At 36.9% G+C, this 17,398-nt stretch overlaps 1 protein-coding gene across 1 annotated transcript in view; it reads right to left on the reverse strand.

The window, feature by feature from the left end:
• Positions 1–17,398, reverse strand: part of LOC149772417 (telomeric repeat-binding factor 2-like) — a 60,897-nt gene that overhangs the window by 38,955 nt on the left and 4,544 nt on the right. Inside the window, exons 3-5 of the mRNA XM_089947847.1 lie at positions 15,445–15,534; positions 9,264–9,410; positions 5,932–6,020 (exon numbers count right to left, since the gene is read on the reverse strand). Coding sequence (XP_089803973.1) covers positions 5,932–6,020; positions 9,264–9,410; positions 15,445–15,534 — 326 coding nt within the window. The remainder of the gene's footprint in view (positions 1–5,931; positions 6,021–9,263; positions 9,411–15,444; positions 15,535–17,398) is intronic.

Below are 17,398 nucleotides of genomic sequence, written 5' to 3' on the forward strand. Positions count from 1 at the left end.
AAAGCCTGGACAAAAACTTACACTTAAAGCCTTTACAAAAGCTTACACTTAAAGCCAGGACAAAAGCTTACACTTAAAGCCAGGACAAAAGCTTACACTTAAAGCCTGGACAAAAGCTTACACTTAAAGCCAGGACAAAAGCTTACACTTAAAGCCTGGACAAAAGCTTACACTTAAAGCCTGGACAAAAGCTTACACTTACAGCCTGGACAAAAGCTTACACTTAAAGCCTGGACAAAAGCTTACACTTAAAGCCTGGACAAAAGCTTACACTAAAAGCCAGGACAAAAGCTTACACTTAAAGCCTGGACAAAAGCTTACACTTAAAGCCTGGACAAAAGCTTACACTTAAAGCCTGGACAAAAGCCGTGTCGTTAATGTTGTAAAAGCAATGACAATGAAAGAGAAAGTCATTCTGAGACAGAAATGCCCAATGAAGAATATTATCATGCAGGATAAACATTAGCTGACTCTCTTTACAAAAATGCCCCATCTCTTAAGTGTACATCTTTCAAGACATCTGTTACGCAGCAAAAGCTGGACAAAGGAGAGGACCATCCAGGAATTTAATAAATGATATTTCTCCAATAATACTTACCTGATCATATTACATTCTCTCCAACATCCAAGTGCAGCCCTCCTGGAAAGATAGGTTTTTCCTCTCTTTTTTTTTTTTGTATTGACAAAGGGAAGCAGCTCTTACAGATTAGCTCCCCTATCTATCCCATTTGGTGGCTACTGTTAAACAGTTTAAACCAATATTTCTTCAGCAAAAAACCTTTATGAATGTTCGGATTGAAGGGGAAAACTTGGAGGATGATGTGATGCGATCATTTTAATTATAATCAGAGAACATTAATTTATCAACAAACTTCATCTTCCAGTGCATTACCTGATCATATTCCATTAGGAGAATAGGTATTAGGAGGACGAATTGCTAAGTAACCTACCTCTACCCATGTTACCCAGTAGAAGCGTAACTGCTATACTAAAAGGACGATCCTACTTCTCCTAATTTTAGTTTAGCATGAGACAATTTGTTTATACGTGTGAGAGGGATCCTGGTGGGATTTCACACTCAATTTTTGTCACACCATCAAAGTTTTCTAGGCAAATCCTTGGAAAGTGGCAAATTTATGTATGGGTCTATTGTTGTACTCTCATAAATGAGGGTTGGTCACCATCTGAGCAGTTACCACTAACCCAATCAGAATCAGTTCTCTCAGTGATGCCACGTCATGTAACTGGAAATTAGAGAAGACAGACTGGCATGCCAGTCAGCGGATTCCCAAATTAAGACATTACATTCAAGACTTAGCTTATGTAAACTGCCGTATTTAATGAAATGAAATCTTCATTAGTGTACCTGACCCTGTGTGTTTACAAAGCAAGCTGATTTAATGATTCCCTTTAGCCAAATGGCCAGCATGGGGTTATATCCTGTATTTGCAAAGACAGCAGTAGGGATAGTCCTTTACAGCTGATATATACATGTGTATCAGACATCAGAGAGTATAAACAGTAACAGCTGGGTCCTACATCTTTGCATCTCTTGACTGATTGATCAATGAATAGTTATTATTCACAAACTAGTGACAGCAACCTGTTCTTGGGATGGAACCAGGTTGTGTCATTAGAATGACTGAACCATGAGAATGGGCATGTGTGCCTTGATGTTGGAGCAAGCTACAAAAGATGTGTTGTTAGAGGATACCACGATTCCTTACTCTGTTGATGCACCCTTGCAATGCTAGGTATACAGCCTTCATTTCTAGGTTATGTCAACCGATGATTCAGATGGGGTCGAAAGTCCCTGAAGAATTTTGCCCTCTGGTTCTAAATGATCACCCCAACTGAAATCTGACGTGTCAGTGAAAAGATAGGAGTGAGGTTCAGGTGCATGCATGGGATCCAATAACGAATCTGCCCTGATTCATCCACCACTGCAAATGGAGATGAAATGCTGGTCCTATGAACAGCAGTGTAAATCAAGAATTTCTGTGAGGTTTCAAGAAGGATGTAGTGTAGAGATCACATATGAAGGCATTCTTATAGAACCAAATCAGCAGTGGCATTCAAGGTTACCAGAAGGGACAGGTACAGTCAAGTAGACAAAGTTTTTGCTCATAGTGTTTCTAACAGAGCCAGTGGCACTCTAAGTTCTCATTTATGAGGAAATTCATCCCCATGTAAATGAAGTCTTGAGACGGAGTGAGTTCAGATTTCCTTAGGTTGGGCAAAAGGCCCAATTGAGTTACCATTGACCAACAGCGGTACATATCCTGATGAAGGGACTGGATATGAACATTGTGGATCAGCCAGTAGTCAAAATACTGGAGAACTGGTATTCCCAGTAACCAGAGGTATCCTACCAGTATTATATAAATCAGGTGAAAACTCTAGCTACAGAAGAAATTCCAAACAGTAGGACCCAGCATGGAAAAACTCCCTGGTCTAAGCGAAACCGGAGATATATATAGTAAGGAGGAAAAATGGGGATGTGTAGGTAGGCATCCTTGAGATCAATAGAGACTGCCCAATCGGACAGACAAAACACATTCCAGATAGAGGAGGTGGTCTTCAGCTTAAAAGGTTCTTCCAGAAGGAACCAATTTAAAAGGAAGAGGTCAATTATAATGCGAAACTTTTCTTGGTGACCAGGAAGATAGAATAGAAGGCAGGTGACTGATCTTTCAGGACCCTCTCAACTGCCCCTTTCTGTTAAAGGATGTGCACTTCCTCCCTCAGTTTTGCCAGACTGGATTGGAGAAGAAAGATGGGGGTCCTGGATAGAGGAGATAGTTCCCGAAAACTGGAGTCAGGACCCCTTATTCATTATTGAAAGGACCCAACCATCATCAGTGATGCTTGACCAGGCCTTGGGAAAGTGGCATAGGCAAACTCCAATGGGAATGCCTGGGAGAGGGATGTGTGGCAAGAGAGTCTCTAGGGTTGTCCCCCACCCCTCCTTTGGGAAACAAAGGGGGCTGTGAAAACTGTCTCCTTCCTTTCCAGGTTCATCGGGCACATCCGTTTTTAGGTATCTGCGAGCCAGATGGCTGAGGAGGAGGTCCATTTTGATGTTGCATATTGGACTGGGGCTGTGTCTGCTTGAAGAACTTTGCAGAAGGCCCTTGAGGATGATTCACATTGACATGCTTCCTGGCCTACTGCGATGGGCCAGGAATGGATGCGAAGGATCTATATTGATGATCCAACAAGTCTTGAGATGCCACTGTAGGAACGAGGCCTCCAAACTGACTCTCAGTTTCATGCTGATCAGCCCTAAGATGTCTTTACTGTGATCGAGTACCTCTGAGGAGTCCAAAGCAATGTCACAGTGGATGACAAGAAGTTCTGCTGATAAAGCCATAAAAACTGAAAGTGCATGACAAGATGTCTTGGTCACAGCTTCTGTCACTGAAGGGTGGCTGGGTTCAAGGATGCTTCTCTCTCAGCAAACTAAAAGAAGCAGCTGAGAAGAGGCCAGCATGTGAAGCTATGGTGACAAGCATTTGGATTTTCTGTTTCATAGTTTCAATGTATTTTACAGAAAGATGTGCCCAGGCTCCACCTGAAAATCCCACCTTGGCCACAACAGCAACAAGCTTGGGAGATTTTTGGTACCACTTTGTGGAATGTACCCTATAGCTGGCAGAAGAGATCAAGGGTCGCAATGTTGAGAAGCCCACTCTCGACATCATCAATTAATATTTTAGCTTTTCAAAAAAACCTCACAGCAATTTCCTCAATCACAGAAGAACGATGAAGGAGGAGGCAGTCTGGCTGGGGTTGAGGCCCCCCCCCCAAGATCTTTTCCAGACTGGAAAGGATCTTTTTGGACTATGTGGCAGGTTTTGGGCACAAGTCAGGGGGTAAGAGGCAAGAGACTTCCTTTATTGCCTTCTCGACCATGCCTCTTCTTCCACACTGAAACTGAGATGAAGGAGCAAGTGTAAGAGCAGGCATCACTTGAGCTTCCTCCATGTCGAACTCATTAGAGTCTACCACAGTGGAGACAGCATCATTGAGGACATCCTGAGTTGGAGAGTGTGTAGGTGTCACTAAGTAACTAGGAGGTGAAGAGGGTATAGGAAAACTCTGCGTTAGTTCCTTACTGCAACACAGTGAGATGGGGCTAAAGGAATGGAATGAGCTGGATAGAGATGAGACCGTCATTCAGTCCTGGAAGAAGTGACACATCTAGCCTTCCAAATGCTTTCCATCTGGTGATAAGGTGATTGCAGGACATGAGCCACAGTAACACCTCTGTTATGAGGACAAGATCCAAAAGTCCAAGGGAGCAAACATGACCAAGGCCCCTGAGGTGGAAGGCCCACATCCCATAGGGATTTACTGGGATAATAAGAAAGGGGGGGATACCAATCCGATCCCCTAGCCTAGTTTGAGCCTGCTGGTTAGACTTTCATTGTTCACAATGAGGTGGTAGAATGTGGAACTCAGTCCGAACCCTGTCCCCATACTGTGAGGCCTTAGTGTGATGATAGCGGATAAAAAATTATCAAATGATGCATCATTAACAAAGGTGTGGTGCTGATCCTCCCAGTGGGAGGATGCAACACACTACCTCTGATAGGATGGTGGTAGTGCATCTCCTCCTCGATGGAGGCGGTGACACACTATGAGAAAAGCGGTGCATCCACATCCTCAAAGGAGGCAGTGACATGCTATGGTATAGGTGGTGCATATCCTCAATGGGAGGCAGCAACATGCCATGAGATGAGCTGTGCAAATCCTCTATGGGACACATGGCCACACATTCCCACAGAGAGATATAAAACCTAGGGATGTGGACCTATATAGAGTAAATAAATTAAAATATTTATAATGCTGCATATAACTCACCTTGTCTGTATATACCGTGTACAGATTACTACTGTGATCTGTATAGACGTAGTAAGCAGTAGCATAAATTTACGTCTTTTTCCGTATAAGAAAGAGTTCTCATTGTTTTATAAAACTTTTACTGAAAAATGAAAGTATACATACATACAATAACATTGTGAAAAAAATTCAACACACTGAATCAAATATCAGTATATCTATATAGATATGATATATGACGTGGTTCCTGCGGTGTCAATCTAGACTGAAGAATACCAGTACACAGCATCTAGTGAGCAAGCTGTTATTATTCCTTGCATAAATGACTTACATAGTACCCAGATATAAAATAATTTTGATAGTGTTTCCGACCCTTGCGGGTGTACAAAAAGTAATCACAAGAGCCTGGAGGAACCAACATCTGATAGAAACGGTTACCACATAAAGATTTACAAAAAAAAACGAAAGCTAATGTAACATCAATAGAGATAATTATTGTAGAGGCCATGCTGCAATTGGGGTTAAAAAAAACAGGCAAATTTCCTCCAGTGTTTGCCAAATTCTGATCACATCAATGTCCTTGAAAAAGATTAGCTAACTATTTTGCACATAACATACGAAGGACAAATTAAGTGGCATCAGGAACTGCATCATACTGACAATTCCTCACTCTAAGGGAGGATGTATGCACATCAAATGGACGGTGAGTTCTTTTTGGCACAAAAAAGAAAGCTAAACAATAGCTATGGGTATGATATTTTTTATCTTTGGTAGGCTAGATCTATAAGGTATCAAATGTACTGCTAAGATATTATGATCATGAAGATGAAAGACAGTTGTGATGGTAATATCTCAAGGCATGTGGCATCTGTTCCAGATGAATTCAGCCCATCAACTTCCAATGCTGATTTTAATTTAACTTATACCAACCCCCAACATTTCACAATAAGTATATCCATGGAATCAGAAAATGTAGACATGGACCCACCAATTATCTGTTAAATAAGTCCAACCATTGGTTAACAAATCTGTAACATCATTACTAATTATACAAAGCAGATATAATAGATTCATTTTTCTAGAGACCTTGCTTGAGTTTCCTGTGAAGAATTGTTTCTATTGCTCTCAACTGATGTGAATGGTGCTTCTGAGAATTCTATAAATGACTCTGCCACCTGAAATAAGATAAGGGACACATTACAAATTTGTGGTCTTAAGAAATTTAGTGTGGTTGCCATCTAATGATTATATATATATATATATATATATCAGTATTGTACACAGGATTCCCAGAGTAGGGGACTGTGGTGTCCCTAGCCCTCCAAATATGTGGGACACATCACATTGTAAAGGCACAAATGAAAACTGTGGTACATATAAGTTTTGCCACCTTAACACTGTCATATTTCCCTTGAAAACTTACGAAAAGCATTTCATCATGTTAGACATGAAAACATGTCTGAGTACCTCATTACCATAAAGTAAGCGGCAGCTAAGAATTTTTGTGCTCCAGATCTTGATCTCATTTAAGTTCAGTGTTCACTCTTTATCTTCCAGCTTTTACTATAATAAATACCTGTTTTCTTAATTACTTTTCTTTTCAAAGTAATAAATCATTAATTAAATAACAAATTATGTAATTGCATAAATTAGTCTCTCTTATAAATAAATCAGCCCCTGAATAAATCAAATTTTCCTTGCTAGAGATGTGACTTTACCCTTGAAAATATGTTAAATTAGTGGTGATCAAAGACTTTAGCAACTCAGCCTATCACCACAAACATGAAAAGCAGTGCTGTACTTTGATGGTAAAGGATAATAATTGCCATCTTACAGGTTATCATCTTTCGTGATTTTGACCATTGCTAGCATCAACAAAATGAGAATGGACATTCACTAAAGAAAACGTGTAGTCTTATTTCCTTTTCTGACAATTAAAAATGGCAGGCTAGGTTTAATTATGCCTGCTAATACTATACAACATCTCCTATTGCAGGCTTGGTGGGAATCATGCCTGCTAAAAGCACTGTAACATCAAAATTATCTGCTATATCAGGCTGGATAGAAATCATGCCTGCTAATACTATGACAACAACATCATCTGCTATTTCAGGCTAGGTGGGAATCATGCCTGCTAATAACACTGTAACACCAAAATTATTTGCTATATCAGGCTGGGTGATGAATATAGTCACTAATTCAAACCACAGAACTTACATGCAGCAGTTTTTATATCAGCAACATTTGATGCAATTCCCAATTATTAGAAATTTATATAATAACTTGAAAATGATATCTGGTAGATCAATGTGATCTACTTTTGCCAATGATCAGTAATGCTCCTCAAAAAGAACCACAGTGACCCAGTTCAAGGACAGTTGATACAACAGTATCCAAAACAGGAATGAATGTACAAAACAAAAGACGATCACTGAAGCAAAAATATCCGGTTACTATGACCTATTTTTGACAGATACGTATTCTAATCCTCAAGATCAATGCATAAATTAGATTTCATGACTACATCCAGCTATATAAATAAAACAACAAAGTGTTTGTAAAACATTTACAACTGCACTCCTGTTGATTGACGCACCCTAAATCTTTTTAAAATTCCTTTTTAAATTATATCTGGTTTTAACAACACAGTTGTAAACTCTGATCATACATGGATTCACACAGACTGATAAAAAAAACCAGGAATGAGTTATTTGTTTATCAAATCCCTATTTATACACATTTTCACTTGACCTATATAATTTCAGGATGTGAATCATTCCAATGGAAAAACCCAGTCATATGGTAATTAAGACTGACCTTGAACTCAAATGGCATGAAAACATTATGTTTACAACATACATTCATGCACAAACGTTAAGCACACAATACGTTTTACATAACTTAACTGATACAAAACCTTAACACAATCCCTGACACCTAAAAATGAGTAGCATATTTTTCAGCCTATTATGTGATGTGGAGTATAAGTCACACTCATTAATTTTGTAAATTTTCTATCCTAGACTTTGTCAGGTTTGCTTATAACTTCCAGTTTCATTAATATTAATGGTATCATTGTATGATATTTTGGATCGATTGGCTAACTGATGCAAATGTGTTTTTCTCCCAGTTTTGTTTTGAAAAGAGTGAAGTTTCAGGGAGACTGTAATCTGTATTGTTCAGTTACCTGGGAAGTGTGATCTTCCTCACATACAAGGGCACTTCTATATTCCATGATCAACTGACACCTCTGAATAAACCGTTCAGTTTTGTTTTAATTATGATGTCTGTTGTCATAAGAACCAGATGACCATGCAGTGTTATCTACATCATAATTAAATATGCAGAGAGGTTTGATCAGGTTATTAAAGTTGACACCCAACTGAGGCCAAAAGTCGACAGATGAGATCAAATCAGTGAGAGTACCGATAGTCAAATTACTAAGCTATCCACAGGGAAACCAGAATTGTATGTAAAATTAACAATAATAATAATAATAATAATAATAATGAGGACTTTGTATAGCGCCTAATCTTTAGAAGCTCTAAGCACTTTACACCATTAGACAACATATATAAGATAAAAAACATATAATGATATGATTACAAAAACAAACACTATGAAATTAGAAAATACTGACGGAAAAATAGAGAAAAATCAGATAAAAAGAATAAATAAAATACTTCTTCTGATAATTACTTAATATATCTATGAAATGCTACAGCAAACTTACTAACATTCATTATTTAAATCCAGAGATGAGAAAGGGCATCGTTTCTTGTGTTTTTGTATTCACCTTTGATCATAAAACTTGTAACTGACATGGATTTAATGAGAATAATTGCTGATTATCAAAAGCCAATATCAGTGTTTAAACAGTCAATATGCTTGTATTGTAGTCAGAGACCAAAGACCAATCCCTCAATTATAATCAAAGAAAGATGCCAAAATAAAAGCTTGTTAAGAATGAATATGGGTAATGTGTTGACATTACATACATTTTTTAAGCTGAGATGCAAAACCAAACATAGATCATTGATGATCTACAAGTAGTCCATTTCTACTGCGAATTTGAACCCATATTATGGTCATTTTGCTGTGAATATACAACAGCATTGTGAATATATGATAATGCCTAATATATGATAATGCCTAATATATGATAATGCCTAATATATGATAATGCCTAATCATATTTTATAAATAATAATTGAACATTTGAGTCATTAACAGGGATTACATCCTTTTATAGGATCAATCCGTGAAAAAAAGGATCCCGTAAGCACTGGAAAATCTAATATCTATGGACCAGTGGCTAAAATGTGATCGGGAGAAATAAGAACAAACAATGTGCTTTGCATGTGTACAGTATCCTATACTAGTTGAGACCATAAGTACAAACAAAAGTTCTTCATTACCTTGTAAATGTAAGGAATGTCAAACTGCCTGTAGATTTTCTCTAGATACATGGCAAGACTGTTGACAAAGAACTGGTAGGTGTAATCTTTTAAATACTGGTGTTTTGGATTCTTAGACCGTATGACATCTCTGACAACTGCATAGATCTGAAATTAATCAGAAAAGACATCGCAGTGATACGAAACACATAAGTTTTATGGTAAAAAGACTGCTACGCACAGCATCTAGAATATTTATTTAGACTCACACAGGATTTTACCATTCACTAAGTGTTGAAGAAGGTCATATGCCTCATGCAACTGATATATGTTGACACAAAATAACACATAATCGAAACTATTTTGACTCACACAGGATTTTGCCATTCACTAAGTGTTGAAGAAAGTCATATGCCTCATACAACTGATATATGTTGACACAAAATAACACATGACCAAAACTGCATTTTGATATGCACAGGATTTTGCCATTCAAAAGTGTTGAAGGTCATATGCCTCATACAATTTATATATGTTGACACAAAATAACACATGACCAAAACTGTATTTTGATATGCACAGGATTTTGCCATTCAAAAGTGTTGAAGGTCATATGCCACATGCAATTTATATATGTTGACACAAAATAACACATAACCAAAAATGTGCACATTGAAAATATATTAGGTCTAATCTGTGCCAAATTTATTTAAAATAACACACCACCGTCTCATTATCTTTTTAAGTAGCTGGCACAAATTCAATTTTTACAGAGCTGGGTTAATACAACAATATTTATACAAACTTTTACAGTGTTATAAAAGTAGACAGCTGCAGGGTTCAATCTAGGCTGCATTTTTGGCCTCAGCAGTGCAAACAAATCATAGATGACTCAAATATGAAAGACAAATCCACACTGCACACTGTCAAAATAATCTGCATAAATTTTGCATGACTCTGTGCCCTTCATATTGCTGGTTTTGACTTCACCTTAATACCTGAAATGTTCATTATGCAGGTGTGCAGTTGGCTTACAGAAACTGTAGGGAGTTTAGACAGACTGGTTAAACTTCATGTTGCTGACTTCATATTTCAAAAAGCACTAAACAATAGTCTATCTTATTATGTGCCAATGTGCATCTTCAAAAGAGATGTTTTGTGAATATATTGGCATCATGGAAATGTGCCTGAATTAAAATAAATCAAAGTGATGCTATCTAACAGAAATTATATTGAGATGTTTCCCCTTCTTCATGCAGTCTACCATGGAAATCGAATGAAATGAACTTCTGATAAATTAAATAAAGGCAGCACTGGGGACATGGCTTGCTATGATCATGGTGAGAATGCCATCACAGTCAAAATTAAAATAGGCCTTGCACAGGAGAAAGACAGTACAAAAAAATTACCAATTTTTAAAAAATAATAGCACTAGACAGAAAAACACATTAAGTCTCATTTGTGTATCATCACACATTTCCTCTGTAAAATGATTTATAAAACAATTTGCCGGGGCCCCGAGTGGCTGAGTGGTCTAAAGCGCTCTCCGTTACGGATCATTGCCATCTCACCTCTATCTGCGCCAGTTTGAGTCTCAGATTCAGCCAATGTGGATATGCGAGAAAGCTTGCCAGTAGCTTCTCATGGGTCGGTGGTTCTTTCCGGGGTTTTCCCGGTTTCTTCCTTCACCATTAATACTGGCCGCCATGTATAGCCTATCGTGTGCTGAAAAATGGCGTTAAACCCAACAACAACAACAACAACAAACAATTTGCCAAAGTAAACAGAATACATTGGTCATGAGAAATGACTGCAGTATACCATAAGAATAAAGTACCCTGGGTAAATCTGATTCAATGTAAGGGTTGGAGTAATGTGTTACTTATCCACAGTATACTCTTTCACAAGTCATCATAAACATCTGAATTTGCTGTGAATCGAAGGGTGGGCAGTCCTATTAACTGAATGTGGGAGACTGCAAATAAAGATACGACTCAAATGAAGAGATATTTTTTAATTTTAACTTAAAATAAATTGCAATGTGAGAAATCACTAAAACAAAATCAATTTTAAAATAATGTTTTAAAAGATTTTTAAAAAAACATAAAATACTGACCCATAAAAACCTGATCTGGCCTATTTAGAAAATATAAATTGGCCATTAAGCACATATCCATGAATTCTAGATTGCACAATGCAGCTATAATGTTAAAAGTTTTGGAAAAATAAAAGGTTTAAAAATGGTGCCAAGGTGACAGCACTGTCCACATGGGTTTGAATCTTAACTGTGGTAAAGTTTATTCAGAAATGCATAAATCACCTAGGGTTCACACAAGCCATTATACAGTTATATTCCCAGGAACGTCAGTTTTGTGCATTTGGTCCCATGGAAGCCTGTCAACTAGTCTTCAACTAGTTCACTTTTCATCTTTGAATGAAACCAAACAAATGACAGCTGATTCTATGTTCTAAAGAAATTGCAGTTTAGTAAAATATTCTCACCTAGTAAACATAATGCCAGTGACAGGTCTGGTGATGTTGTGATAATCCATACCATAACTGATAGGCCTTGTGATGTAATAATCCATACCATGATAATGCCAATGATAGGCCTGGTGATATTGTGATGATCCATACCATAACTGATAGGCCTAGTGATGTTGTGATAATCCATACCGTAACTGATAGGCCTGGTGATGTTGTGATAATCCATACCATAACAACAATAGGCCTAGTGATGTTGTGATAATCCATACCATGATAATGCCAATGATAGGCCTAGTGATGCTGTGATGATCCATACCATAACTGATAGGCCTAGTGATGTTGTGATAATCCATACCATAAATGATAGGCCTGGTGATGTGATAATCCATACCATAACAACAATAGGCCTAGTGATGTTGTAATAATCCATACCATGATAATGCCAATGATAGGCCTGGTGATGTTGTGATGATCCATACCATAACTGATAGGCCTAGTGATGTTGTAATAAGCCATACCATAACAACAATAGGCCTAGTGATGTTGTAATAATCCATACCATGATAATGCCAATGATAGGCCTAGTGATGTTGTGATAACCCATACCATAAATGATAGGCCTGGTGATGTTGTGATAATCCATACCATAACAACAATAGGCCTAGTGATGTTGTAATAATCCATACCATGATAATGCCAATGATAGGCCTGGTGATGTTGTGATGATCCATACCATAACTGATAGGCCCAGTGATGTTGTAATAATCCATACCATAACTGATAGGCCTGGTGATGTTGTAATAATCCATACCATAAATGATAGGCCTGGTGATGTTGTAATAATCCATACCATAACTGATAGGCCTAGTGATGTTGTGATAATCCATACCATAAATGATAGGCCTAGTGATGTTGTGATAATCCACACCATAACAACAATAGGCCTAGTGATGTTGTGATAATCCACACCATAACAACAATAGGCCTAGTGATGTTGTGATAATCCATACTGTAACTGATAGGCCTAGTGATGTTGTGATAATCCATACCATAACTGATAGGCCTAGTGATGTTGTGATAATCCATACCATAAATGATAGGCCTAGTGATGTTGTGATAATCCATACCATAACAACAATAGCCCTAGTGATGTTGTGATAATCCATACCATAACTGATAGGCCTAGTGATGTTGTGATAATCCATACCGTAACTGATAGGCCTAGTGATGTTGTGATAATCCATACCATAACTGATAGGCCTAGTGATGTTGTGATAATCCATATTGTAACTGATAGGCCTAGTGATGTTGTAATAATCCATACCATAAATGATAGGCCTAGTGATGTTGTGATGATCCATACCATAACTGATAGGCCTAGTGATGTTGTGATAATCCATACCGTAACTGATAGGCCTAGTGATGTTGTAATAATCCATACCATAACTGATAGGCCTGGTGATGTTGTGATAATCCATACCATAACAACAATAGGCTTAGTGATGTTGTAATAATCCATACCACAACTGATAGGCCTGGTGATGTTGTGATAATCCATACCATAACAACAATAGGCCTAGTGATGTTGTGATAATCCATACCATAAATGATAGGCCTGGTGATGTTGTGATAATCCATACCATAACAACAATAGGCCTCATGATGTTGTAATAATCCATACCATGATAATGCTAATGATAGGCCTGGTGATGTTGTGATGATCCATACCATAACTGATAGGCCTAGTGATGTTGTAATAATCCATACCATAACTGATAGGCCCAGTGATGTTGTGATAATCCATACCATAACAACAATAGGCCTAGTGATGTTGTAATAATCCATACCATAAATGATAGGCCTAGTGATGTTGTGATAATCCATACCATAACAACAATAGGCCTAGTGATGTTGTAATAATCCATACCATAACAACAATAGGCCTAGTGATGTTGTAATAATCCATACCATGATAATGCCAGTGATAGGCCTGGTGATGTTGTGATGATCCATACCATAACTGATAGGCCTAGTGATGTTGTAATAATCCATTCCATGATAATGCTAATGATAGGCCTGGTGATGTTGTGATGATTCGTACCATGATAATTCCATTGATGGGCTTTGTGATGATCCATACCATGATAATGCTAATGATAGGCCTGGTGATGTTGAAGGAGTGACGGTCATCACAGTAGCAGTGATGAATATGAAGATGATAATAGTGAGACAAAGAATCATACAAACACTTACCTTGCTTTAAAAAGTTGGCAACATTCATACATGCCAACCCCTAGAGAGGTAAAAGCATAAGTATTGCTGATATAAGTGACAAAAAAACATAATCTGATCATAAAATGTCTAATCTATCTATTGCATGCCATAATTACAGGAAGCAGTCTTTCACTTTACCCTCATTTGTGCTCCAGAGACCCCCAAATATTTAATCTGACCCTCAGTTTTGATAGCAAAATTTGTGTTTTTTTACTCAATCTAATCCCCAATTTGCACCCCTATGGGATACAATGAGGAAGCTATGTGAAAAATGTACACTAACCTGGATCTGCAGCTTGTTAAAATTATTTCATAAATGTTCGAACTCCATGTAGATTAGTAACAAATTGTGTATAGAATGTAAACACAATTTATTTATATACAACACTCACTTTAACTAGTTTACATGTCTAACATTCGCTAAATGAATATCAAGTCCACAAATTGTGCAAATGCTATTGATTTGTCCTTTTATCAATCTGATATATTTTGAAGTTTGTAAAGATCCCTCTCCTCTAACATTTTTAAACAGATAACATCCATGAGTCACAGTGATTTAGCTTGTATTGTTTAATATCTGATGCATTATAGAGTATAGACTGGTCTACTACCTATGTATGTAGATCACCTTGTACTGAATCTGTAAGACAAGTTTTCAAACTGAATAAACCAGTCTGATGTCTTAGCAATGTGCCTTATACAGCTGCTATAAATAGAAAATAAGTAAAGTACATGTAGATTTTGGATGGACAAATGTACTGTAATGCAGTAGTCTTCCTTTTTAGAATATTTTCAAATTTATATGATGTGTAGGATAAAAGACATGATAATTACACTTATAGGTACAACTTTTGATTGCTTCATTTTTATTTTTTTAATGTAAATATAAATAAAGCACAACCCATATGCAGGCAAGCATTAGGCATAATTAGGTGAAAAAAAGCATAGTAATGGTTGGCATATATGCATATTGGACAACAGATCAGCGCCATTTTCATTCAGGACCAAAAGAAGTCTAATGGTGAAAACCCCGTGTCAATATGATTTTCTGTTCAACATCAGCAGTAACATGGTTTTTTACCACTCTGGTAGTCTAAGTGGTTCAAGTGTCTGCCTCAGATGCGGGAGGTCATGAGTTCGAACTCCAACTGAGTCATGCCAAAGACTTATAAGTTTATATTTGACATCAAACTATTTTCTTTTAGCACCAACCCAACATTATAAGAATTGGAGTGGGGGGGGGGGCAGGATCCCATGTTGATACAACCATCCATTCAGAAGTAGAGATAAGATTTTCAAGATGTCTGCTAGAGTGCTCATACTGGATGTCTGAGTGGCACTATTTTCATTTACAACTGAAAGCTTAACTCTATTTCTTCTATTACAGTTGAGGTCTTTTTCTCCTATTTCTGCACATACAATTATTAAAATTCATACTTACATTGTCATTTCTCTCTTCCTTTGGCCACTGTCTTTCATAAATCTCTTTAGCGGTCTTGAAGTCATTTTGACGGCAGCACACAAATACAGCCTAACAATTAAATAACAATGGTTACCATGTATATCTCACAATTAAGAATGCAAGACTGTCTAAACGAAAAATAAAACAGGCAAAGTTACAAGACTGTTGTGAAATGACTGCTGACAGTCACTCAACGTTAAACTCTATAGCTGCTCATGAAAACAGGTGGCCACGCGAGAGCAAGCAAGTTTTCTAGAAGCATCCCAGGAAATGCTCACCCCAAATATCTCAAAATAAACACATGAAAAAAAATGAAATATCATTCATGCTTGGGAACCTTTCTTCTAAAAATTAAGTAATTTTTACAAGTGATTTTTCTTTAACAATGTATGCTAACTGAGAAATAGGTGAATAGGTGGAAAAATGAGAACATACAGTGCAAATATTTACTCCCCCCCAACACTAGCAAAAATATTATATTCTGAATTCCAGCAATATGTTACAACTCCATAAATAATGCCATCCTCATAGCCTAACTGTCATTTTCATACAGTTTTAGCTGCAAACCACTCAATTAAAGTAGAAATTCTTCATGAATTTGAAATATACAATATTTGCATAAACTCCTCATTTTTGGTTAATGTGTACCAATTTTTAAAAAAATGAAATGCATCAAGGATTTTAAAAATGCACTAAAGAGTAATATCATTCATTAATCTAATTTTTCTAACTTGACTATTACCAGAGGGTGCCTAATACTGCCATCTTGCTTGCGTTTGTTTGAAGAAAAAAAAAAAAGTTTCAGCATAAAACAATGAGCCTGCTTGCTGTCCTTTTCTGGTTACTGGGATAAAGTCCATTTTCAGTGAAACATGAAGGGTAATCAGCTTTAATATTTCTCCAACAAAAACTTAACCGAATAAAAAGACCAAGCAATTTAACATGTAAATGGGTTCAAATGGATATAAAGCCCAAAGTTCATTTGTATAATTATTCAGCACTCATGTTAAAATTATAACTTTATGAATGAATTCTTTTTTATATCCTTGATGCTTTTCATTTATAAAATGGTAGAGGGGTACCAGAGATCTCGATAGGATTTTAAAACTAGGAGTCCAGGATTCCCATTTTGGTAAAAATAGGAGGCCCACCATCAAAAGTTGCAGTCCCTTCTTTCCTACAGAATCAACACAGACGTGAGTGCATCTATTTTTTGATGGAGAGGTTTTCCTAATGTAATCACTCACTATGATATAGCTTCATTACAACAGTCCATTGACAGGATCGCAAACTTATGGTTTATTTATTTGTATACATACTTGTAGAAATTTTAAGCAAATAAATAGTATCTGATTTGCAGTCTTTTCCCGTATTTTCGCAAATATGTGTAAAGTCACAAAACAGCTTAGACTTTAAAGCACATCTCGCGAATTCCACAACATAGCATTGTCCCATACGTTTCTGACCTACATAATTTGTATTTTAAAGTTAAATCTTAAATAAAATAATACGTAGGCTTTGGTTTCAATGATTTGTTGTTTTTTTTTTCTGAATATATCTGCACCATGATTTAAGAAAACAGACTATCTAATAAACTGGTACATCCCAGACTTAGCGAAGTCTGCCATTATTTCCCGTTAGGCCTACTGGTTCACTTATAGTTTCAAACTAATTTTATGACGATATAGTGTACAAGAGTCAGTTAATATATATATCCAGATCACTGATTCTGACCTTAAAACACGTTTGTATGTTTTATCATCAAAGGATATCATGCAGGAAATTGATAGTTGCTACCTTACTCGGAAAAGGGTTAATGGTCAATCAGCTATCAAAACATAATGCTTGTGAATGGGCAAGAGTTTGTTTGTCAACGTATAAAAACTATGCCTAGCTACTGATGCCTTGATGAATACATTTCGTTACAACACTA

This window comes from Sinohyriopsis cumingii, unplaced genomic scaffold, assembly GCF_028554795.1.
Source record: "Sinohyriopsis cumingii isolate HCF-2022 unplaced genomic scaffold, ASM2855479v2 utg001510l, whole genome shotgun sequence".
NCBI classification, from domain to species: domain Eukaryota; kingdom Metazoa; phylum Mollusca; class Bivalvia; order Unionida; family Unionidae; genus Sinohyriopsis; species Sinohyriopsis cumingii.